The 22,566-nt window shown below is 40.2% G+C and overlaps 1 protein-coding gene across 4 annotated transcripts; it reads right to left on the reverse strand.

Moving 5' to 3' along the window:
- Positions 1-925: 925 nt before the first annotated feature.
- LOC111593610 (protein crumbs) lies at positions 926-22,008 on the reverse strand. Of its 4 annotated transcripts, XM_030222755.1 has the most exons (15): positions 20,992-22,008; positions 10,894-11,238; positions 9,060-10,049; positions 8,880-8,920; positions 8,732-8,816; positions 7,832-8,176; positions 6,972-7,504; positions 5,739-6,283; positions 5,573-5,678; positions 4,535-5,510; positions 4,283-4,465; positions 2,477-4,225; positions 2,238-2,362; positions 1,766-2,179; positions 926-1,702 (listed from the first exon to the last, which is right to left on the reverse strand). In XM_030222755.1, exons 1-15 carry the CDS (start codon positions 21,233-21,235, stop codon positions 1,472-1,474), a joined length of 6,912 nt encoding a protein of 2,303 aa, XP_030078615.1. In that variant the 5' UTR covers positions 21,236-22,008; the 3' UTR covers positions 926-1,471. The 4 variants fall into 4 exon arrangements, with proteins under 4 accessions (XP_030078615.1, XP_023162240.2, XP_030078614.1 ...); XM_023306472.2 differs by lacking the exons at positions 8,732-8,816; positions 8,880-8,920 and having other exon boundaries at positions 7,832-8,119; XM_030222754.1 differs by lacking the exons at positions 8,732-8,816; positions 8,880-8,920.
- Between the last annotated feature and the right edge of the window lie 558 nt (positions 22,009-22,566).

Consider the following 22,566-nt stretch of genomic DNA (forward strand, 5'->3'; position numbering starts at 1 on the left):
CTATTCAAAAATAGCCTCTGCATTTTTTTACTATGCGAACAATGTTTTGACCTTAAACTAATTTGTGAATTTCGTTTTGCCTACTCTTTACATATTTAATTTTTTTTTTTGGAATCTAGGCACAACATTGAAATATGTCAACTGTTGTCGATAGCAACGTGTTGCATTAGGTGAAAAGGCAAAGTAGTCCACATCTGAACTGTAAACGTCTTATAAGTCGGTGAATAAAATTTAGCAACATACTTGCTATAAATTGGATATCAAAATTTTGTTTTACTTTCCCAAAAACTGATAAGATATTAAGAGTACTGAAATTAATTTTTTTTCCCATCAAATTATTCGAACTCATAAACATAATCGGAGTAATTTTAAGAAATATCATCTTATTGTTATTCATTATAAATACACTTTAAATATTTGATCAACTAAAATTTGCATTCGATTAAATCAATAAATAAATATATATTATGCCAGAGCCCTGCCTTTAAAAGTAGAATACAAGTTTCTTCAAACTTTTTAGTTTTATAGATCATCCGCTATTACCAAAAATAAAAAGCGCACGTCTTCCAAATTAACAAAATTGATGTAGTGAACATTATTAAGGTACGTTTAAAAATTAACCAAAAATATATAAATAAAACAATTTAATTGTTATTGAATTCATTCGTTTATTTTATTTTTATTTATTTATTTATTTTTTTTTTTTTGAAAAAAGTCGCAATATTTAATGTTTGTATAGTACAGTCTCTTAAGTTTACGCTTAAAATTGTAGAGCAAAATATTTGATTTACTTAATAACTACGTACACTTAGTTCTCTTGCTTGTTGTATAAGGCCGCAATATATGATATACATATAGGTGTATACTATATATAAATCATAACATATAATTATACATATATGCATATGTATACGTATATGCTTGCATGCAAAGGTATATAGGATTTTATTTAGCTCAGCTAATTTAGATTAAAATGGGCATACAAATCTATTTACAAAATGTTACTTGTACATTATTATTTCGAAACGTATTTAAAGGCTTTCGCATGGAATGATTGTTGTGTTCTAATTATATTTTCAATTCAATTTTCGGATCAGTGCTTATGATTCAGTGTGCAGCACAACTTTGTTCGCAGCTTTTTTTTAGATATACTTGGTTGATTCTGTTGAATTATATCGAATACTGAATCTAAACTGTAACTATATAACGACTATAAAGTGATTGCCATACAAACTACTTGCTACAATAAATAGAAAGCTGCATTATTAACTAACTAAAGCGTAGTTGATGCCTACGTCCAACTGTGTGTGAATGGGGAGAGTTGCCCTGTGGAAGCCTGGTTGTTGCCTTGCGAGCACCTTATAAAGACGAACTTAGTACAAAAAACTTAGTAAGGGAGCGTATTGTACTTATATGGGCGGATTTTTAAAATATCTCTTGTTTAAATTGAGGCTCTTTTGTTTGGTGTTAACTAAATTAGTCGTTCCTCTGGGGGTGGCTTGAGCACATTGTCCATTTCTAGCCGAGGATTGCAGTACTCCTGAGCACTGGGACTGTAGGTGCCTCTCGTTGCCCGCTTATTGCGTGCCATTACCAAGAACGTGCCCAACAGTCCACCAGCAATCAGAAGCAGGACGACCACCACGGGAATGACAATGATGGCGATGTCTGTCGTCGAAGGTCCATCCTCTTTGGCCATTATCTGCCAATATAAATATATGTGTATTAATGCCTGATGCTTAAAACTTTCACTCCTATTACATACCGGTGCTGTGCAATTCTTGCCCATGAAACCCTCGGTGCAATTGCAGTAGTAGTCCGCCTCTTCGCCGCAGTTCTCTACGCACTGCCCGCCATTGGCGCAAATGTTCAGGGTATTACAGGGATCGGTAAAGTTACAAAAGGCGCCACAGTGGGGCTTCTGGCAAATGCACTTGAAGCTACCGGGCAAATTTATGCAGCGCCCAAGACCACCACAATACTTGACTTCCTGGATGCATTCATCTATATCGTTTTCACAATGCACGCCATCGAAGCCCGTGGACTGGCAGTCGCATTCATAGTCACCCACAAGATCATGACACTTGCCGCCATTCATGCAGGGATTGGAGGCGCATTCATCGATCTCTTCCTCACAAAGGCGACCCGTATAGCCCAGGCTGCATTTACAATTGGGTACCTATAAATGTTACACCATTAGAATTTATAATTCAAAAGCCAAATTAGTAAACACTTACGCTACTTGTCGTTAGACAGAGGCCGCCGTTGAGGCAGGGAGTCAGCTCACAGAAGGGCGTGTCACAAAGTGCACCCTCAAATCCCATAGAGCAACTGCAGGTAAAGTTGTTTCCGGTTTGAGCATCTGTAATTGGCGAACGGTTTAAATTTGCAGACAATACAGTAAACCCGTAAATTCCACTTTGTTAACTATGTCAAAGAGTAGATAGTAACAAATAATTAACCCGGGGATACTCACTAAATCCATTCTCGCAGCTGGAGCCATTGCGACAGGGCTCATTCTCGCAGGTCATCTGCTTGAGAGCACTGCACTGTGGACCCGTGTACTCATCAGGGCAGTCGCAGCGATAGGCAGCAATCAGATCCGTGCAGTTGCCGCCATTATGACAGGGCTGAGCTGCACATTCGTCAATGTTCTGTTCACAGTAGCGACCCTCGAAGCCGGGCAGGCACTTGCAATGGAAATCGGCCACAAGGTTGATGCAGGTGGCATTATTTTCGCAATGCGTGTTGAGGCACTCGTCAATGTCTGTGCCACAGTCATCGCCCTCGTAGCCCGCTTGACAGGTGCACGCGTACTGCTCTGTTGGAGCATCGCAGAAGCCGTTGTTCTTGCAGTCTACCTGGAAGCACAGAATACAGCCCTCCTCGGGCCGTGTCGAGTTGAGGCGGAACTGCGCCTGCAGCTGCACGGATACGTTCTCAGTGTGCGGATACAGTTCGGCATTGGAGAAGTAGGGCAGCAGCAAGTCGCCAACTCGCGCCTCACCCAGACAGCCCTTGAACTGGGATCCCTGCTGCGAGGATTGCGTAGAGCCTCGCAGTTGACGCGACTCAGGCATGCCGCCCAAGTAGACTTGTGTGCTGCTGGAGAGCAGTTCCTGGAATGCTGCCTGATCGATGTCCGTTGAGAAGCCGGGCGTGGGATCTACCATCGATTCCCAGCCCTTCCAGCCACCCTCCAGTTTGCCACCGTGCGCACGCAAGTAAATGCGGCTCCATTCACCATCCGTATTCTCCTTCTCGAAGCGTCCGGACTCGCCGATGTGCAGCTGCGTCAGTTTCCAGGTAACTGTGACACGACCACCATTGACGCCAATTTCAAAGAAGCTATCCTGGTTGTCAATGAAGAGTAGAGTGCCGCCTGCGCGCGTGCGATAGGCGATCTCTATGACCGGCTTCAACAGCGGCTGCTTGGCCACGCCAATCTCATCTGGCAGCTGTTCCTTGAAGTAGGAGAAAGCCAGTGGCGAATGTTCCTGACCCGTGAATGTTATATTGGTTAAGCATTCGTAGCCATCATCCAGATTCTGGCAGACACTGCCGCCGGGACAGGTGACCAGCTGGCAGAATTCAATCTCCTGACAGTCCTTGCCCTTGTAGCCATTTGGACATTTACAGCTGTAGTCGTTCCATGTGTTTCGGCACTCGGCATTGTGTTTGCACGGATTCTTGCGACACAAGTCGTCGGAAACTTCGCCCTGCAGCACCGAGGTGCGGTCAATGCTGACTGCTCCGAATGGCTTGGCGTTCACATTTACATCGGTCACATTCAAGGGATACATCTCGACAATCATATTGAGCGAGCCATTGCTCACTTTAACATCCTGAATGATGCCCTTAAAGTAGTCCTTATTATCCGTGTCCGTGTCCTTGGGTGCCGTGCTACTAACGGCTACGCTACCCTCATCCAGACCCGGCTCGGTGCTGGCTGGCAACAAGGATTCACGTGTTGGCGCCGGACCGCCCAAGTACAGCACCTGTGCATCCAGCAGACCTGTCGTCGACAGCGTCTTGCGGAAGTACTCGGTGCCATTGAGCTTGACCTGCACCAGGGTTTGATTACGCACCACCTCAATCAGGTGGTTGTAGCCGTTGTCCAGCTTCTGACCACCCACCGTATATGCTTCCGGCGTGCCGTTAAACTGCATTTTCACCAGCAGCTCGCCGCCATGAAGTTTAGCTGACACATACGAGTCGCCTACATCTGAGCATAGAAAATATTTTCATTTAGTTTCCCTTGTGTCTGCACTGAAATACTCACTCTTTGTGGGCATCTTGCGGGGATCGCTGCCTAGGTAGAAGACCTGACCCGTTGGCTCGCGCGTGCGTATAAACATGGATATATCCAAAATGGAGCGAATGGCACGTCTGGCCACATCTGTCGTCTCTACAATCACAGCCGAGTGCGTCGTATTCTCATGTCCAAATGTTGCAGCCGTCATGTCTGAGGTATCAGGAGATATGCGTTAATATTATAGCCAAGACTGAGTGGGATCCGTATGCATTCACTTACTGTGCTGGCATGTATGCCCAAAGAAGGGTCTAGGACAATGGCAGGCGAAGGTGTGCCACAGATCTGTGCACTCGCCATTTGAGTGACACGGATTAGGCTTGCATTGCTCCGTGCGAGGACAGCCGCTCTGAACGTACGACAGTTTCGTACTCTCACTATCCGTATCGAGTTCGTTGTGCTCATCGGGAAAGATCCATTTACCATTGACGACAACATCCTGCATGCAGCCCACGAAGCTGGATGGCTGATGCGTAAGATGACGCAGATAAGACTTCAAATTGGGTATGGTGCCGCCCAGATAGGTTAGCGGAAAGGAGGGTTGGCTGTTGTTGGCCGTCTCATAGGAGCCAACTGGAAATATGGCCTGCTCATCATTGGCGGACAGCACCAAGTGTGACGTGTTTATGGCCACGAACACCTTGTGCCAATTGCTGTCGTTCAGCTTGGAGCCAATGAAAACACCTTCCCATTTGTTCAGCAGCGAAGAGTGCAGATTCAGGCGTCCGTTGATCAGCTCCAGGATATAGCTAACCGGTTCGTTCTGCCCGCCAGACGTGCCAAAGGCCAGAACTCCATTTGGCAGCGTTGTCTTGAATTGCAAATTAATGTCGTAGCCCTCGTCTCGCTGCGTCTTCACCGTTATCAGGCTGCTGACAACCATTGATAGAGTTGTGGTCTTCTCACAGGTGTCGCCCTGGAAGCCGTGCTCGCAGGAGCAGTTGAATAAATGTATCGTTTCGTTCACCAAGAAGGGGCGACAGGTGCCGCCATTGAGGCAGGGGCCACTGATGCAGCCAATCAACGGCACAGAACAATTCTTGCCACCAAAGTTGGCGTCACAGTCGCAATCGTAGTCGTTAATCTGATCGATGCAGGTGCCATTGTGACAGGGATTATAGCGATCGCATTCATCGATATTGATCTCACAGTGGGTGCCCTCAAAGCCCGGGTCGCATTCACAGGTGTAAGTGCCGATCTGGCAGGGAAATAGACATAAGTTAAGTGAAGTTTTTTGCTACTTAATGCTGATTCACTTACTCCGTCATTGCAGGTGCCGTGCTTCGTGCAGGGATTACTCTCACACTCATTGATATTGATCTCACAGTTCTTGCCTATGATGCCCGGCACGCACACGCATTCATAGCTGCATAATGAGACGCATTAATAAATATTTACTTGGCTCTGCTTCGATTTCTCGACCTACCCGCTGGCATTCTCGTAGCTGAACGGCTGGCTAAACACTCGCGGCAAGTCCATAACTCTGCTCAGCTGGTACAGCGTGGAGTTGGAGCGTTCCAAGCAGCTGCTGTTGTATTGACAGGGATTGCTTTCGCACTCATTGATATCCTGGTCGCAGTTCTTGCCCTTGTAGCCCGCATGGCATTCGCAGAAATAGTCCTTCACCTGATCAATGCACCTGGCACCGTTCGTGCAGGGATTCGACACGCATTCATCGATGTTCAGCTCACAGTTCTTGCCCTCGTATCCTGTGCCACCGCAATCGCAATGGAAGCCGCCCAGCTCGTCGATACAGAGGCCATTGTTGAGACAAGGCGCCGAGACACAGTCATCGATGTCAATGTCACAGATCCGACCCGTCATGCCCGGTATGCAGGAGCACGTGAAATTGTTAATCATATCAATGCAAGTAGAGCCATTCGAGCACGGATTGCTAATGCACTCGTCTATATCGATTTCACAGTTCTCGCCCTGGTAGCCCGGCTTGCAGTCGCATTCGTAAGCATTGATCTTTTTTGGGTATAAATATATTGGGATTAGTTTTACAATGCCAAAATAGATTATTTTTATTTATTTATTTGATTAACTTTTTTTTATTGTATTTTACACGTATTATTAGGCATATGGAACACTAAAGGGAAGCTGGGGAAAGTCAATTTATTTTCTCAAATTAAAACGGAGATGAGGAACTGGCATAAAAATGTTGAAAATCAGGCGAAAAGATAAAATGAATAATAATAATTCATTTAAAAGTCTTAAAATCCAATTATATTTTATATTAATAATTTTAAGGAAAGTTGCATAAAGGTGGCAACTTATGATTGCACCGGAAGTATGTACAGAAACAAAAATAATTAACTTCGGCTAATAAAAATAATAAATAAAAAAAAGCAGTTCGATATATATCATTTTTTTTAAGTTTGACTTTTGCTAAAAAGAGGTTAAATAAGGTAATTTGTCTATACATATAAATGTCAATTGGTTTTAGGCTCTAAAATCTAGTGCTTGTTATATAGATTTTATGATCAATTCCTTTTGCTTTTTGATTTACTTTAAAAGCCTAAGAGTTAAGCTCTGTTTCTTGAAGCCTCACTCACTTGTCTCAATATCCGATGCTTTCCGTATTTAAAGAAAAACAACTAATTGCATTTTAGTAACTGGAGAGTCTGTGATGTGAAGCTCTGTTCGAAACACTTACCTTGTTGTGGCACGTGGCGCCGTGCAGGCACGGATGGCTGAGGCACTCGTCCACGTCGGAGTCGCAATGGATGCCCGTGAAACCGGGCGTGCAGTAGCACTTGTAGGAGCCCTTCTCGTTCTTGCATATGCCATTGCCGCAGATCTTGGGCTGCAGCATGCACTCGTCCACATCGTTGGCACAGTTGCGGCCCGTCCAGCCCCGCTGGCACTTGCACTCGTAGTCGCCATTGGGCAGATCGAGGCACTCGCCGCCATTTTGGCAGGGCTGTGTGGCACACTGATTGCACACCTTGTTCTCTGGGCAAATGCATTGGTTCTGGGCGCAGATCATCGGCTCCTGGCAATTGAGGGGCGAGCAATTCTCCGCCTTCTCGCAGCGATCGCCCGAGTAGCCAACGGCGCAGTAGCAATGGGTGCCGTTCATTGAGCAGGTGCCGCCATTCAGGCATTTGCCATTCGTGGCATTGCAATTGATGGGCGTCAAGGCCAAGGCGGTGCCGCCATCGCCCGAGCTCTGCTGACAATTGTAACCTGAATATCGAAATATCGAAATTTTGAGGTTAGTTTGCAGTTTTTGTTACCAACTGTACTTAAGCACTACTGCTACGAGTCTATAAAATATTTTTACAGTTAATATAATGCAATAGAATACTAAGTACTACTTGAAATCTATTTATATATATACAGTTAATTTAACGAGGGTTGCAATACAAGTTACAATTATTATAATTCAAGCAAAAGTTCTACACTTAGAATTCGAGTGCGATTAGCTAAATTATTTGAAGTATTTAATTCGTGCACTGAGATCTTTCTACGACTTGCAGTGCAACCCTTGTGTGGTAGTTGTTGTTGCCAAACCTGTGTATCCACTAGCACATATACAGGTATAATTGTTACTATATCCTAGGCAGGTGCCACCGTTCAAGCAATTTTCTTGGGGACATGCATTCAGGGAGGCCGAGCGTTGGTTTTGTGCTAATTGTTGTTTGTTTTGTTTACTTTCTGTTGTTGTTGTTGTTGTTGCGGTTGCTGTTCTTGTTGTGTTGGTTATTGGAGGTTTTTTGGTGGTAGTATAAGTTGTTGTTGCAGTTGTTGTGGGAATAGCTGGGAGTGTGATTAGCGTTGTTGTTGTTGTTGTTGGTGTTGCTTGTTCAGGGGTCGGTGTGGTTGTTGTTGTTGTTGGCAGGCAATGACCAATTGGGCCTACATACATAATGCGCACAGCCATATATACATATAGAGCATAGTTATATTTTGCAGCCAGCCAATAGGGAAATCATTTGTTTGTATGTGTGTGTATGTACATGTGTGTGTGTTAATGCGCATAAAAGTATTATATTATTAATTAGTTAAAAGCGTTTTAAATATATTTAAAATCCAAATGTGTATGAGCTCAAGCATTTTCAAGTTAATCAACTAATTCTATTCAGTTTTGTTATTAAATTTCTATTTCAGTTTGAAAGTCTTAGGATCCGTTTAGAATATCTAAAAATGGCTCTAACTAATCATTTTACAGTCGAGGTATATATGAATAGGCACATCTGAAAGTCTGTTTAAGATTTCTATTTTATACTAATGATGCTTATCCATTTGAAGATGATATATAATGTGATATTTGTAGCCATGCGGTTCTATACTTTACTGATACAATCTTTACAGTAACATCAACTAAAGTTAATGAAAGCTTCTATATGAGGCATATTCAAGCAAGCTCTATAGTTGTGAATAGGTTTCCCATCAACTTCTTTATGGACCTACTTAATTTGAGTTCGCAACGCTTGCGCTTCAGCCACTCGGGTGAGATATAACGCTTCTTCTTGCCACTGGCGCACAGAGCGCTCAACTCTCCGGCTCCAACGCCCTCGCCCTCGCCCTCCCCCAGACCCTCTACCCCTCCATGCAAGGCCAAGTACAATTCAAGCGAAGTTGGCAGCTCCAAAGTGGTAGCTTTTGTTAGATTTAAGTTAAGAGTAGAGATAATCGTTAAAAGATCTCGCAGGAAAGCTAAGCCCAAGAAATGAACGAATTACATGCGCCACACCATGAACCAATGAACCCAGAAAAAGGCGTAGAATCAATTACTCACCCGAAGTTCCTGGCTTACACATACACACGCCGCCAACGCACTCCGAATCGATGGGACACTGCTGGGCACAGCTGGGACCCAGCTGGCAGAGCTCGCCGCTGTATTCGGGCGCACAGATGCACTGGAAGCCGATGGCCTTGTCCACACAGGTGCCGCCGTTGAGGCACCGCTGCGTCTGGCAGCTGATGGGCTTCTCGCAGATGTCGCCATGCCATCCGTCTTGGCACTGGCAGGTGTAGCCGCCGTATGTATCGAAGCAGCGTCCGCCGTTCAGGCATGGATTCTCCTCGCACTCGTCAATATTCGTTTGGCAGAAGGCGCCGATGTAGCCGGTGTTGGTGCAGTCGCAGCTGAATCCATTGATGCTGTCGATGCAGCTGCCATTGTTCTGGCAGGGCTGCGAGGCACATTCGTCCATGTCGATTTCGCAACGGGCGCCCGTATAGCCCTTGGCACACTCGCAGGTGGGGCTGGCGCTGCCGCTCAGCACCACGCAGGCTCCATTATTCAAGCAGGGATTCGACTGGCAAAGTGGATGAATGTTGACCTCAGTCTCGCAGTGCTCACCACTATAATTCGCATGGCAGACGCATTGATAGTCGCCGCGTGAGTTCTCACGGCAGGTGCCGCCATTGTTGCATGGATTCTTGGCACATGGCGATCCATTGTCCTTTTGGCAGTTTTTACCCGAATAGCGAGCCGTGCAGCGACACTCGTAGCCATCAGCATTCGAAGTGCAGGTGCCATGGCCCATGCAGGGATCATTCAAGCAATAGTTGTCCTGCAGCCGGGTAAATGTCTCGTGCTCACTGCACGGTCCATACGACAGCGGACAGACGCCAAATACGGCATTTTGCTTGGAGGCATTCACGAATTGCAGTCCAGGTCCATCCAGCAGGCAGCCCGAGAACGAGTTGCCCAAAATCAATATAGCCAGCTCGTTGCCAATGTCCTGATTGGTAAGAAACTGACTGTTGTACGTCGAGTTAGCTGAAATTCGAACAGGAAATGTGGAAATTAACATTTAACTAAGAACTGATCTCGATGCGATTGAAGCATGTTTAAGTAAAGGCTTTAGACTTGGTTTTACGATTAGAAGTCTCAAATCAAACATGAGTCGATTTGATTTTCAACCTTAACGTTAAGTGAAATATAGGGCTGAAATAGACGTGGATATGCGCCACATTTTCAGGTCACGTAAGTCCGTTCTTTCAAATAAGCATTCTCTCACGCTCAAACACAAGAAATATTGTAAGGGTTTCGACTATTTTCAAGCAATTTTTTAAAATGAAAAAAATTAATTTTTTTAAATTTAAAATATTCATATTAAAAAAAAAATAATATTGATATCTTTTTAATAATTAAGTACAACAAAAGAAATGTAATATTTTAGCATTAAAGCTATAATTGGCAACATATTAAATTATAATTTTAAATATTTGTTTATATTAAATGCAAAAACATAATCTCTCAAACTAGCTACGTTTGCTTTGATTTTAAATTGAGTTTGCTTCAGCTTAATTAACGGCTTTCCGCATGGAAGTGAATTAAGTTTCTGAAATGTTGTGGGTTTTATTTAGTTTTTTTATGCATTGTTTTTTGATTTTGTACAAAAAATGAAATGCTCAAAAATTAGTTTTAAGGTAACGGATATGGAATCTACAAATTTGTATTATAATTTGTTGATTAAAATATATATAAAAATACATATAAAATATAAAAAAATCGTTTTATTTAATACAAATTTGTAAACTTCGTAGATTTGCGTTTACTGACTTTTGGACTGCAATTACATTTTGGACATCATTTCATGGACTGAAAGATAATCACTTACCAAAGATAATTGCCTCACGATCCACATGCAAATAGAGATTGCCGTACTCGTATTTGAACTGCAGCGTATGCCAGCGATTGTCCAGCAGTTGGTAGGGCAGTCTGACATCCAAGCGATTGTTGAGCCCAATCACGGCCGGACCGGCTAGCGAGACTTGTAGGAAATCGTTGAGCACTGAGATTACAATTGAGTTTTTGTTATACTGCTGGGCGAGTATTTCGCCGCCGCGGCACGAGCGGAAACTTATCGCCGAGTGGTCCCAGGTGGGCATCGGCGTCTGCAGGCGCAGATAAGCGGATCCATTGAAATACGCCTCCTTTGTGTGCACCTCCACCGAGGCAACATCTGTCAATGCGGAGAAAGAGAGAAAATTAAGGTGAGCTGCAAATTTGTACAAGGCCAGACGGCCGGTAATCGCATTTGAGTGGACTAAAGAGAATTCGTGGACTTCCTCATTTGCCGCATTTGCTCTTATTGGGCACATGGCTAATTTAGCAATTGGCCCATTGGTTTACTGTCTTAGCGGCGGAAAAGCGAACCAGCATTGACCAAATTAGAAAACTTGCCAGCAAATGTTAATCAATGGCACCCAAGAAACCATTTCGCGAACAACTTTCATTTGCGCTGCCGGCGCAGAATCAGCACGTCTTTCCCCCGCAACACATGTGCGGCAGCAGCCAGCACCACGAGCAACCACACGCCACGCTCATTTCAAGTGTTTTCCTAAAACTTTTAAGCTTTTCAACAGCAGCAACAACAAACAGCACTGAGTGCACAAGCCGTAAAAAGAAGCAAAATCAAAACATAAGCCAGTTTCTTCATCTCTTTGGTTGAAAAAGTTGAAATTACAAGAAAGAAAGTTGTACTTAGGAAGCGATAAGGCAAATTTATAGAAACATGAAAATGAAATTAATGATTGCCGGCTTATTTCTTCCGATTTAAATGCGCTTACGAAATTAATTATAAACTAATTAAATAACAATATTTAAATATGCTTATTGAATAGTATTAGTATAGTTATCTTATTGATTCTTCTTTAGATCTTCAATTGAGAATTTAATAACTTATTCAGCTAAATATGTCAGGGTGCTGCTATTTTGCTTTTTAAAGTCCTCAACGTTGGTCACATCTTGTTCGCCTTGTAATTTTCTTGGTAGCAACAGAATTGAAGATCTAAGCATATCTGGTCAGATCTGGTCATCTGGTCAAAGGTACGTGCCAAAAAGGCAATTTAAACCAGGCCAAACTGAGACACACAAGGCTGCTTGCCCTTAAGCGAACTTCCTGCCTTGAGCGCCAATTCGCCTTAAGCATTCACATTAATTTTGTAAAACTTCAATGTTATAATAATAATTATAAGTTACTGTTGTAATTGTTTAACTAATGTAATATTCTTACGTATTTAAAACAAATACATTATTTTAACTCAGATATATTTAAAAAATATGATTAAATTTAATTAAGATTTAGGCTGTAAACGAGATTATTCGTTAACAATTTTAAGCTTATATTTGTCATTTAATTATCAATTAATTTATGCAAAGTTGATTTAATTTAGAATCAAAAAAAAAACTGTGACTTAATTTACAAATAAAAATAAACTTTTTTCTGAGAAACTAAACCTTTTATTTATTACCCTAATTTTGTTAAGTAAATAAAAATGATTAGCTTTTATCATTCCCCTTAAAGTCTAAAAAGTTAGCAATTTATGAAGTCTTTTTTAATCATTTTATATATTTTTAAAATTAGCTTATCTTTCTTTCTTTTTGCCTTTTTTGTTTGTTGCTTATCTTATAGTTTTCAAGCGAAATACTTGTACTTCATGATCATTAACATATGTATATAAATGTTAATTTAAAAATATGTCTGTGCTTACACATACATATTTCTTGGAGTTGATTTCAATGGCATTGGCTGAGTGACTGTGGCTTTTTATATACAAAAAAAGAGACTCAACAATAAAGTTTGCAGTTTAGAATATGTGCTAAGTGGCTGTCGAAGCGATCTTGTCATAAATCTAAAATTGGCAAAAAACACTTTACATACATTCATATTTTATTATACATACATATATATGTGTGTATGTATTTTTTTACTTTTCTTATTAAACTTTGAACTTTTGGCATGCCACGGCCCTAACTGACTAACAGGGCAGTTGGCTTAGAAACCGCTTAAAAACAAAAAAAAAACAACAAAAAAACGTGGAAAAGTGCATGCAAAGCGTTGACCAGACCTCGAACTGGCCCCGGTAGCCCAGTAGCTACCCTTACCCTTCTACGGCTACACGGTACTCAGGCAGACTATGTGGGAGAGAGGAAGAGGGAGAGGCAGCGAGGGGTGTAGGCCATTATGAGGCCATCGATTTTGTTGCAGCGCTTTTAAAACATTTTATTCGCATTTAAAGGCGATTTCGTTTGCCGGCCAGTTGGAAATGGAGGGCTCTGCACAGAGCTTGAAACGTTTTGCTGTCATTTGGTTTTGGTTTTGGTTTTGGCATTTGCACTCGTCTTTGTGTGTCAGCGCTTTGAGAGCTTCGTGCCCACTCGTTGGTAAGTAAATGAGCCAGTAAGTAAGCCGTAGTCAAAGTAGCTCATAACTATATTATACTCACGTACGAAACGGTGTAGAAAAATACTCAAAAAGCAAACAGAATGCATGTAAGAATGCTGCAAGCCAGATGCTGTCACACCTTGGATACCCTATAATTTGTTATCAGCTAGAATTTGATACAGCAGTAGAGAAAATATAGTTGAAATGTAGCTAAACTTTGAGGACTGGCAATATTATAATATTTTTTTTTAAATTATTAAATAAATAAATATTTAAATTAAAAAAATATCACCTGTCCAGTTACCAGTCGAAATTTAAACTTAGTTTAATTTTAAATATTTCTCGAGCTGAGCTAACTATTCCATACATCCAATTTATGGTCCTTAGGTTTACAGGGTATGTAAATGACATTTAAAAAAAGAGAATTACTTATTATATATGCTGTATGTGTAGACATGCTCTTTTGTATAACAGCATTGGCCTTTTGTGCTTAGCCGTAAATGAACGGAACGGAAATTTCATAATCATAAACGTTTCAAATGCGAAACACAAATGAAAAAAAAAAAGAATTTTTGTTTTCGCATTTTCGTCAACTGTTGCCTCTTGCCTCTTGTTCTGTGGCTAGTGAATGAATCGACAATGGGTCAACAGACACAACGACGAGATCTTAAGTTGAGAGCGAGCGAATTTAAAGTTTTTAGCGGTACCATAAAAGAAACAGTTGTTAATAGCCGCTTTATGCCCTGTAGACATTTAGATTGGGTAAAAAGGGTATGATAGGTTTGCTTCAAGAAGAAGAGTGAAACTCTGGGACTATGAAAACTATAGGCTTCATTTTCTTAGAGATATATTGATGATTACTTCAAAAGAAATATGCTTTGACACAGATCAACAAATGCTCAACGCAACTATATAACATGACTTCATAGTTTCAGTCTTGCTATAGATAGATCTTAGAACTAAGTAAAGCTAATATTTCGCTTTGTCATTAAGGAAGCTTAAAGAGATTTTCTGCAATTTCTAAGCTGACTACAGGGTATCGCCTAGTCGCGCCTTTACTATTTCTTTTTGGTAGCGTCTCTAACTGTCTAGCGACGACTCTTCGAAGTTAAAGTTTAATGATGTCCAAATCACTTTGTGCTTTAAGCTGGGCGTGTCAGATGGTCGCCTCAAAGAAAAATTTAAATTCCCCCAACTTTAATGGGCACAAACAGAATTTTTAGCCAAATAGTCTGAATAATATAATGAACAATTGTCACAATAGCCTCGTTTGACAAAGCATTTCCAACTTTATGTCTAGCTCATCAAAATATGCAGAGTAAAAGGGTAACAGCATTTCGAATCAGTCAAAGAAAGATGTTTCTGCCCAATCTAATATGAGATTGTTCGCTTAGCTGGTGCAACCAGGCGTTGCACGTCTCCAACAGCCATCATCTAGCACGCCTTTGCGAAGATCTATAAGCTTAAATTAAATAAATTATACTTTGTAGCACAATCCATATATGCTTCAAGGTTTGTTTTCTTAAGTTTATTTTATGACTTTCATATTTCATTTCTCAAAAATTCTGACCTAGAAGTTTTTGATAAATTAATCAACTTTCAAAATGCATATAAATTTTCCCATGAGCTGCATACATCTACGCTGTTACACCATTATGAGGCATTTTCCACTTCCCCAAAGTATTTTCACGAATCATTAAAATTCGAAAGGAAAAATTACAACATGCAAGTGGAATGCTTAAAAACTGTGCTAAATACTCGAAGATATATTTTGTTATGCATTGCGCTTGGAACACAATAGAAGCAACCAAATTGTTAGACAAGCTCCTGCCACGCCCACTTCAGCAGAGGCGTCAGACCCAGATAGCCGAGCTCTCACATATGCAAAATTCGCCCAAGTCTGCATAGATGTAAATTAGCTCAGCTTTGGGGCTTTGCATTTGCATTTGCATTGCACTCTGTGGCATGACTAATCAGAGCCAACATATGCATGAGCCAAAGACAACATGGCTCACACACACACTGGCGCATGTCGACATGTGCTTGCTTGACGCGTTTTTGTGAGCTCTTTTTGGCTTGACTCGTATTCACATTTTTGCCGATCTGGCGTTTTCGTCTCTTGTGTTTTGTGCTCTCCCAACTTTCTAAGTCGCTGTTATTGGTTGTTGTTGCGGCAACAGCTAGCTCGCAGTAATCATAGATTTCAGCATTCAACCCCCTCTGCCCAGCGAAGCAGCCACCCACCCTTTGTCCGAAAGACCACAGCAATAAACAACTAAAGCGTTGGCCACGTTTATATAGCCTGGCCGGGAGACATTTGTAGTTACTTCGCTCAAATCTATATATACATATATAGTTAAATATGATACAATATAAACTTAGCTGAGATATTAAAAAACTGTAAGCTTGTGCAATTTAAAGGGCCAAGAGACAACTGTTTTTAAATAGCACATTTCTTCACTATTCTTCTAGCTGACTTTCTCAACAGTTGAACTCCATTTCAGTGCATAGCAGAGAAGTTCAGTTCGAGGCCATGTTTAAGTTGCAGTTGATACATGTTAGAATAAGTCAAATCGGACAACTATAGTATAACTATATATCTATATACGTTCAGTTCTGTTCAGAGCTAGCTATATAAAAATATGTCTGCAAGAGTATTTTCTCTTCGGTTTGCCGTTGTGGGCCTTGTCTGCTTGGTTGGTCATACTTCAATTGTTTAGCCGTTGCTTGCCTCACACTTAGCCCACACACACACATATAGACTGTGTGCTTTATTATTATTGCGGGCCATGTTGTTATTGTTTTTAATTTTTGCTGTAAATACTTTTCAGTTTTTCAAGTTTTTTGTTGTTTTTGTGTAGCAAACGCCTACGAAAAAATTTCATTTTTCGCTGTCTAACTGCCTGTCAGATGCTCCCCAGTTGCATAAATTATTTATGCCGCTTCTTTTTGCTTGTGGGCTCTTACTTTTTAGCCATTTTTTAATTTGCTAACCGTAATAGCAATAACAGCAACAATTTCATTAATTAATTTCTTAAAACGTTTTTAATTGCATTTTAATTGTTGCGCTGCTTTTTGAGTATCAGTTTCAGTTTTCGTTATTCGATTCGGAAAAGTGAAAACGTGTCGCGATTAAAGTTTAATTATAGTTAGTTGATAATGCGATTATCGAAGCTTTGAAAGGCACAGAAGCATCGACATAGAGAGAAATCGAGTCTCTGCTCTGTATATTGAAATATTTGAATGGAATTTATTTATTATTATTTTCAAGTTTTCCAATTTGTTTGCCCAACTTCACTGACAGATTTGAAACCTGTGCAAACGTGTGTAACAGAAATCGACAAGAGACATACTAAGTTTTTCTAAATAGGCATTTTTGTACTATTCTTCAGGTCGGCTCTCTTATCAGTTGTGGAAAAGTTCACTTTAGTGAGTGCCTTGAAAGGAATCTCTTGTTCTGCGCAGCTGCAAACAAGTCTTGTTCTCATTCGACGGCAAACACTTTGAGATTTTTCGCTTTATATTCCACATGCGGTAGTTATTTGTGCAAACACCTTTAAGGTGAGTGCAGCACACAGAAAGCAGTCGTTCTAGTCTCTTAGGCAAATCGTTCCCACGCAACTTCCAAGCATGCTGTGTATATAGACAAGTTTTAAATATTTAAATAAATACGCTGCGTTGCTTAAACTGTATTATTATACAATAGGCAGATGATTATAACAAAAGCAATTCACACATGCGAAGGAAAACTAATTAAATCAGATAAATAATCGCGTCACATGAACAGAAACGCGCTAAAAACGCTGGGGAAACGCGCACAAAACGCTCGCTGTTGCCCACCTTCAAATTTGGGACTGTGCAACCTTTAGTCAGCGGAACTCCACCTCGTTTTTATCTATGTATGTATGAGTTGTTGGGCGAAGGTTTCTGGGAATAGCAATGCGCCCAAAGTGCTTAGAATTGGGCACAAAGTGGAGGCACTGGTGGCGCCGCAGTCAGCGCGGCTCGCCTGGGAACCAGTTTTCAGTGGCAACAGCAACAATTGGACGCAGCTCAGATAAAGCCCTTGCTGTATGAGCGCTCCAGAAGACCCGTTCGGCAAAGTAGCACAAAGCAATGAACTGTTGAAAAATGCCTGAGAATCTTTTCCGGTGACAGTGCCCGGGCCCCGGCCCCGGTCCCCGACCCCAGTCTCAGCCACGGCCCGGAACAATCTGAACAAACACAGTCGAAAACGGTCAAAAGAACGGGCTTGCAACAATTGGTGGGCGTTGCACTGTGGAATGGAAAGCCAAAACTGAATTTCATCAAAACCAGAATACACGAAACACATGTTGAAACCGTCTATAGCCTTGAAGCTCTCTGTTTTTGTTCGCTTGTTTGGTAATATGCAGTGCTGTGCAGTGACTCACGGGTTGAAGAATATGAAATTCGATACGAAAAGCAGTAAAATAATTAAAAGAAAAATGGAACTGGAATGTGATAGATTATGTGTTTCAGTTTCAGTTTAGCTTATCGACTATAAATATTTGGAGAGTGTTCAAAATATTGCCTCATTGTTGTCAGTGTTTTTTAAAATACTTTAAAAAAAAAATATATATATATATAAATAAACTATAATATTTAAAAAAAAAAATGATTAATTTCTACTTATAAACATAAACGACAACTATAACTATATATATTTTGAGAGTGTTCAAATGATTGCTTCATAAGGAACAATCAAATGTAATTCCATTGTTGTCAAAATGTTTTTAAAATACTTTTTTTATACAAAAAAAAAATATAAAAATAAAAAAGAATATTTTTTAAAAATGATTAATTTCTACTAATAAACATAATCAACAACTATAACTATATATATTTTGAGAGTGTTCAAAAGATTGCTTCATAAGCAACAATCAAATGTGATTTTCATGTTGTTTTTTTTTTCAAAAAAAAAATTTTATTTTAAAAATATTAATTTTAAAGTTATTAATTTTAATTTCTGTTCATTTAGTTTTCTATTTCGATTTTTTGTGGGGTTTCCATTCCACAGTGCGGATGCGAACGCTGTCTGGCTGTTGCGGTTGGTTCGCTGCGTATGCAAATAGCTAGAGATAAAACGCAGCTACGTGATGGCTCTGATAAAGACAATGACAATGGCAGCAGCGACATTTAACAACGCCCACAATTCAAACATTTGCTTGCAACTAAAAGCGAAAGTAGCCAGCCACACATTTTCATTATGTGCGCGTATTTTGTATTATTTCAATTTGTTTTGTTTTCCGTTTTCTGTTTTATTTTTAATTTTCATTTTTAATTTTGCGGTTTGCGGTCTTCTCAAGGCGCCTGAAAATCAATGCAGCCGACGCTGAAGCCTGAAAACAGCTAAGGCTGCCCTTTCTTCTATGAAAGTAGAGCTCTCAATGGGATTTTGATAGAGATATAATCTGTTAATGGGATGTCGATTAAGACAACTCAAATTTGATAGATATAAGAAATAATAATTTATTGTTGAATCGGAAAACTTCTTAAACACTCAAAGATACAACATGCATGTTCCCTTGAAGAAAGTTGAAATGTTGCTTTAAAATTATAGCAATTACAACTTACAACACCTAAAACACTACGTGATTCCCAGGAATTTCATGTAAGATTTTCAATCATTTTTTGTTTCATGTATAACAAATTTTTGCTCAATCCAGTCATCCCTTCCAAATGCATTAGTTTTATATGCTAAAGGCAATTCTGAAATGGTTTAGCTCCAAGTCTATATATATAAACATCTAGCTTTAAGTACATGACATAAAATATATTGACGACTTGCACTAATGGCCAGCGTCATGCAACGGTCGTCAGTCGGGTGCGTAGGCTCAGCGGCTGAATGGGACACGCGTTCCGGCCGATTGCACTTTAACACTTGACCAGCGCGAGGGCGAGGGCGACACACCCGCAGCAAGGGAACCACGTCCGCGGCGGTTCCGCGAGGTCACGTGTTGTTAACGCTAACGACGCAGGTAGCACAGGTAATTTTGTCTGCGTGTGTGTGTTTGTAAATATTACCTGCGCAGCGATTTTTCCTCTGAAAATAAAGTACATTTTCACTTTAGGATGCATTTCAATGGAAACCCGACTTTGTTGATCGACGAGACGACGTTAGCTGAGTTTTATGACGAGGCTGGAAAACCAGTTGTTGTTGCTGTTGCATGTCTTCTTCTCATCATCGTAGCGAGGGCTTTTCCCAAGTGCAACTGTTACAACTAGAAACAACAATTGGCCTCCAGCAATAGCGGCTTTATCAAATTACTAAACGCTGTTGCCGGCTGCCTTATGCATTTGTTGTAGCCACGATTACTTTACTTTCCGCTAAGATAAGATACGCACATAACAACAAACTGCGAGCAAATACAAATACATATAAAATGTATTCAAAAGCATGTATTGTTAATAATAAAAAAATACATTTTTGAGGTCGCTCTTTTGCACAATCGCCGCTGATGACCAGCCAAACAGTTAGTTGTACCTTATCTCTCTGGCCCACATACTTTGCAGATTCGCTAATGCAAGCTGACAGAAGTCTGTTTGGTTGACAGATAAGTCTGTATACATGCCCAACAAATATTTATATTATCTTTGCGTCAGGTTAGATTTATTATGGGGAACTGCAGAAAGTTTGACAGCGCAACAACAATAACAATTTATGATTATTAGTTGAAATGGATGTAAAATGAAGCTAAATAATTATGACTAAATAATTATAACAATTGTTGTATGAAAACACGTTTTATGTAAAATAATCTGTGTAAATTATTAAATTTACGAATCGTTATATGTATATAAAATAATATATACCTTTGCAAAACACATTTATGTATTATAAATAACTTATAATAACAACAAAATATGTAAATATATATTTGATAAATATAAATAAATTATTATTTGTTTATTATTATAAAAACTATATATTATACAACTCACTAAATTTTCTTATGCCTTAAATGTAGAATTATGCAAAAATAAAAAACTTTAAACATAAATTATTATAATAGAATCATTTCGGCTTAGACCTACGAAATAAGAGTATGTTGAACTGACGTTTCTGGCAAGGATTTGCAACGGTAAACGCGATAAAAATTATTCATAATAAACAATTCGTATTTCATTGCTTGTTACTCATTCGAAAGCCATTTATGCTCAGGTAATATTATTGAAAGCCCTACACTGACCTCTTTAGGGGTATTGGCACACGTCTCTTTGTAAACAGGCAACAATAAACTCAATTATAACAATAACAAGAACAACAACTACAGCGAACACTCTCCCCATCATACAATGCACTCGAAAAAAGAGCAAATGTGGCTCAGCATAAAATTGGAGCTCTCACAATGGTGTCATATGAAACTTAATGTAGTTATGTTGTTATTGCTCCAAATACAGTTGCTCTTGCTCACTCTCTCTCTCTCTCTCTATCATGCTCACACAAACACACACACACACTAGCAATTGTCAATGTTTCTCTTAGGTCCTGACCATGTGCAGGCGCATGCACACACACAGACTCACCTGTTGCTAAATAAATTAATATGAAGAGAAATATCCATTGGGGCGCTGAGCAAGCGCGCTTGAGCAGCAGCGTCGACATCGCGGTCGACGTCATTTGAGCTGCGCTTTTCGTGCGCGCACGGCACAGTCGCCGCTGCTGTCTCTGCTGATTTGTTGTTTGTTGTAGTTGCTGTTGCTGTTGTGTGACGTGCGCATTGTTGGCGGTTGCTGACGCATAGGCAGCAGCACCAGCAGTCATAGCCATGATCGTTGTATTCGTATTGGAATTCGAGAATTTAAAGTTTTCTTTTCTTTTCTTTTTTTCAAAAGATTGAAGGGTTTTCTATTCACTTTATTTCGTATGGCTTAAAGGAATGCAGCGTACATTGAGCTTTAATTATTTTTTCGTTTGATACTTGTGGTTATTGTTTATTGCCTTTTTCCTTCTTTACACACGTATTGACGCGCGCGTGTGTGTTTGTTTGTTTGTGTGTGTATGTTACTTGCACTTGGCGTCTAGAACAGGTTTAAGTTTTTTTGCTACATAAAGTGCGCGATTGCTGCTGCTTTTATTTCAACACTTTCGCACGCGACACTTTCTAGCATGAATATGAATTTGAATTTGAATCCGAGTATTGAGCACACGGCAAATACTCGCGGATAGAGCTGGCCATTATAGTTTGATTTGTTTGGGTATTCGTAAGAACAAATACACGCACACACGCCGTCAAGCACTCACACAGGCACAAACATAAACGAACGAGCTGGCTTAAATGCTTTTTGTGTTGCTTTCCAGCAGGTATTGTGGTGCTGCTTCTCCTTCTGGTCGTTGTTTTTGTGTGCCCTTTTGAACTGCAAGCAGCATTGGCTGCTCCACCAATACACGGTTGCTGGCTTGCATTGGCTAACACTAACAGTCACTAACACCCGCGCACACCTGCATATAATGACAAAACAAACAAAAGCTTCCGGCGTTCGCTTTAGCAACTAAAAACGTCCAACACGGTCGAGAACAAAATGCGAACTGAATTGCGCGCTCGTTTGTCATGTAGAAGGCAGTCTTTGAGTCAGCCGTGCTCGAGCGCTCACACTTCTCCCTAGCCGACAGTGTGTATGAGCGAGACAACTATTGTCTGTGAGCGAGCTGGTGGGTTAAGTGTATGAGCACAACAGGTAGCCATGGGAAAATCAGAATTGATCGATTTATAATCTCGGAAAAAATCGAAATGCAAATTGTTTATCGGCAAGTACATTGAAACTTTAACGTCAAAACATGAAATAAAATTTTTTTGCTACAATACTAAGTAAAACGCATGAATATATGCCATTTAATTTATATTCTATTCAAAATGAGCAAATAACGACAAAATAATAAACGTTAATTATAATATCTAAGACAGAAATTCGTGTTCAATATAAATAAATTTTACTTTGAAAGTAAATATATTTAACTTTGAATATTGGAATAATTTTAGAGTATTTTCGATAAATATGTTTATTAATAAATTTTCATGTTTTGTCTATGTTTTTAGCAAAATCATTTAAGTTAATATGTTGACTGAAGTGAATTTATTAATAAAATAGACAAATAAGAAT

This window comes from Drosophila hydei, unplaced genomic scaffold, assembly GCF_003285905.1.
Source record: "Drosophila hydei strain 15085-1641.00,03,60 unplaced genomic scaffold, DhydRS2 tig00000063-arrow-pilon, whole genome shotgun sequence".
Classification (NCBI taxonomy): domain Eukaryota; kingdom Metazoa; phylum Arthropoda; class Insecta; order Diptera; family Drosophilidae; genus Drosophila; species Drosophila hydei.

What these genes read in the sequence shown, in the direction of transcription:
- LOC111593610 (XM_030222755.1), bottom strand. Translation starts at nt 21,235, where the DNA reads ATGGCTATGACTGCTGGTGCTGCTGCCTATGCGTCAGCAACCGCCAAC. An exon ending in GCGCCACGTGCCACAACAAG is followed by an intron (nt 6,284 to 6,971) that starts GTAAGTGTTTCG and finishes TACCCAAAAAAG; the next exon opens with ATCAATGCTTACGAATGCGA. An exon ending in CAGCTGCGAGAATGGATTTA is followed by an intron (nt 2,363 to 2,476) that starts GTGAGTATCCCC and finishes CGCCAATTACAG; the next exon opens with ATGCTCAAACCGGAAACAAC.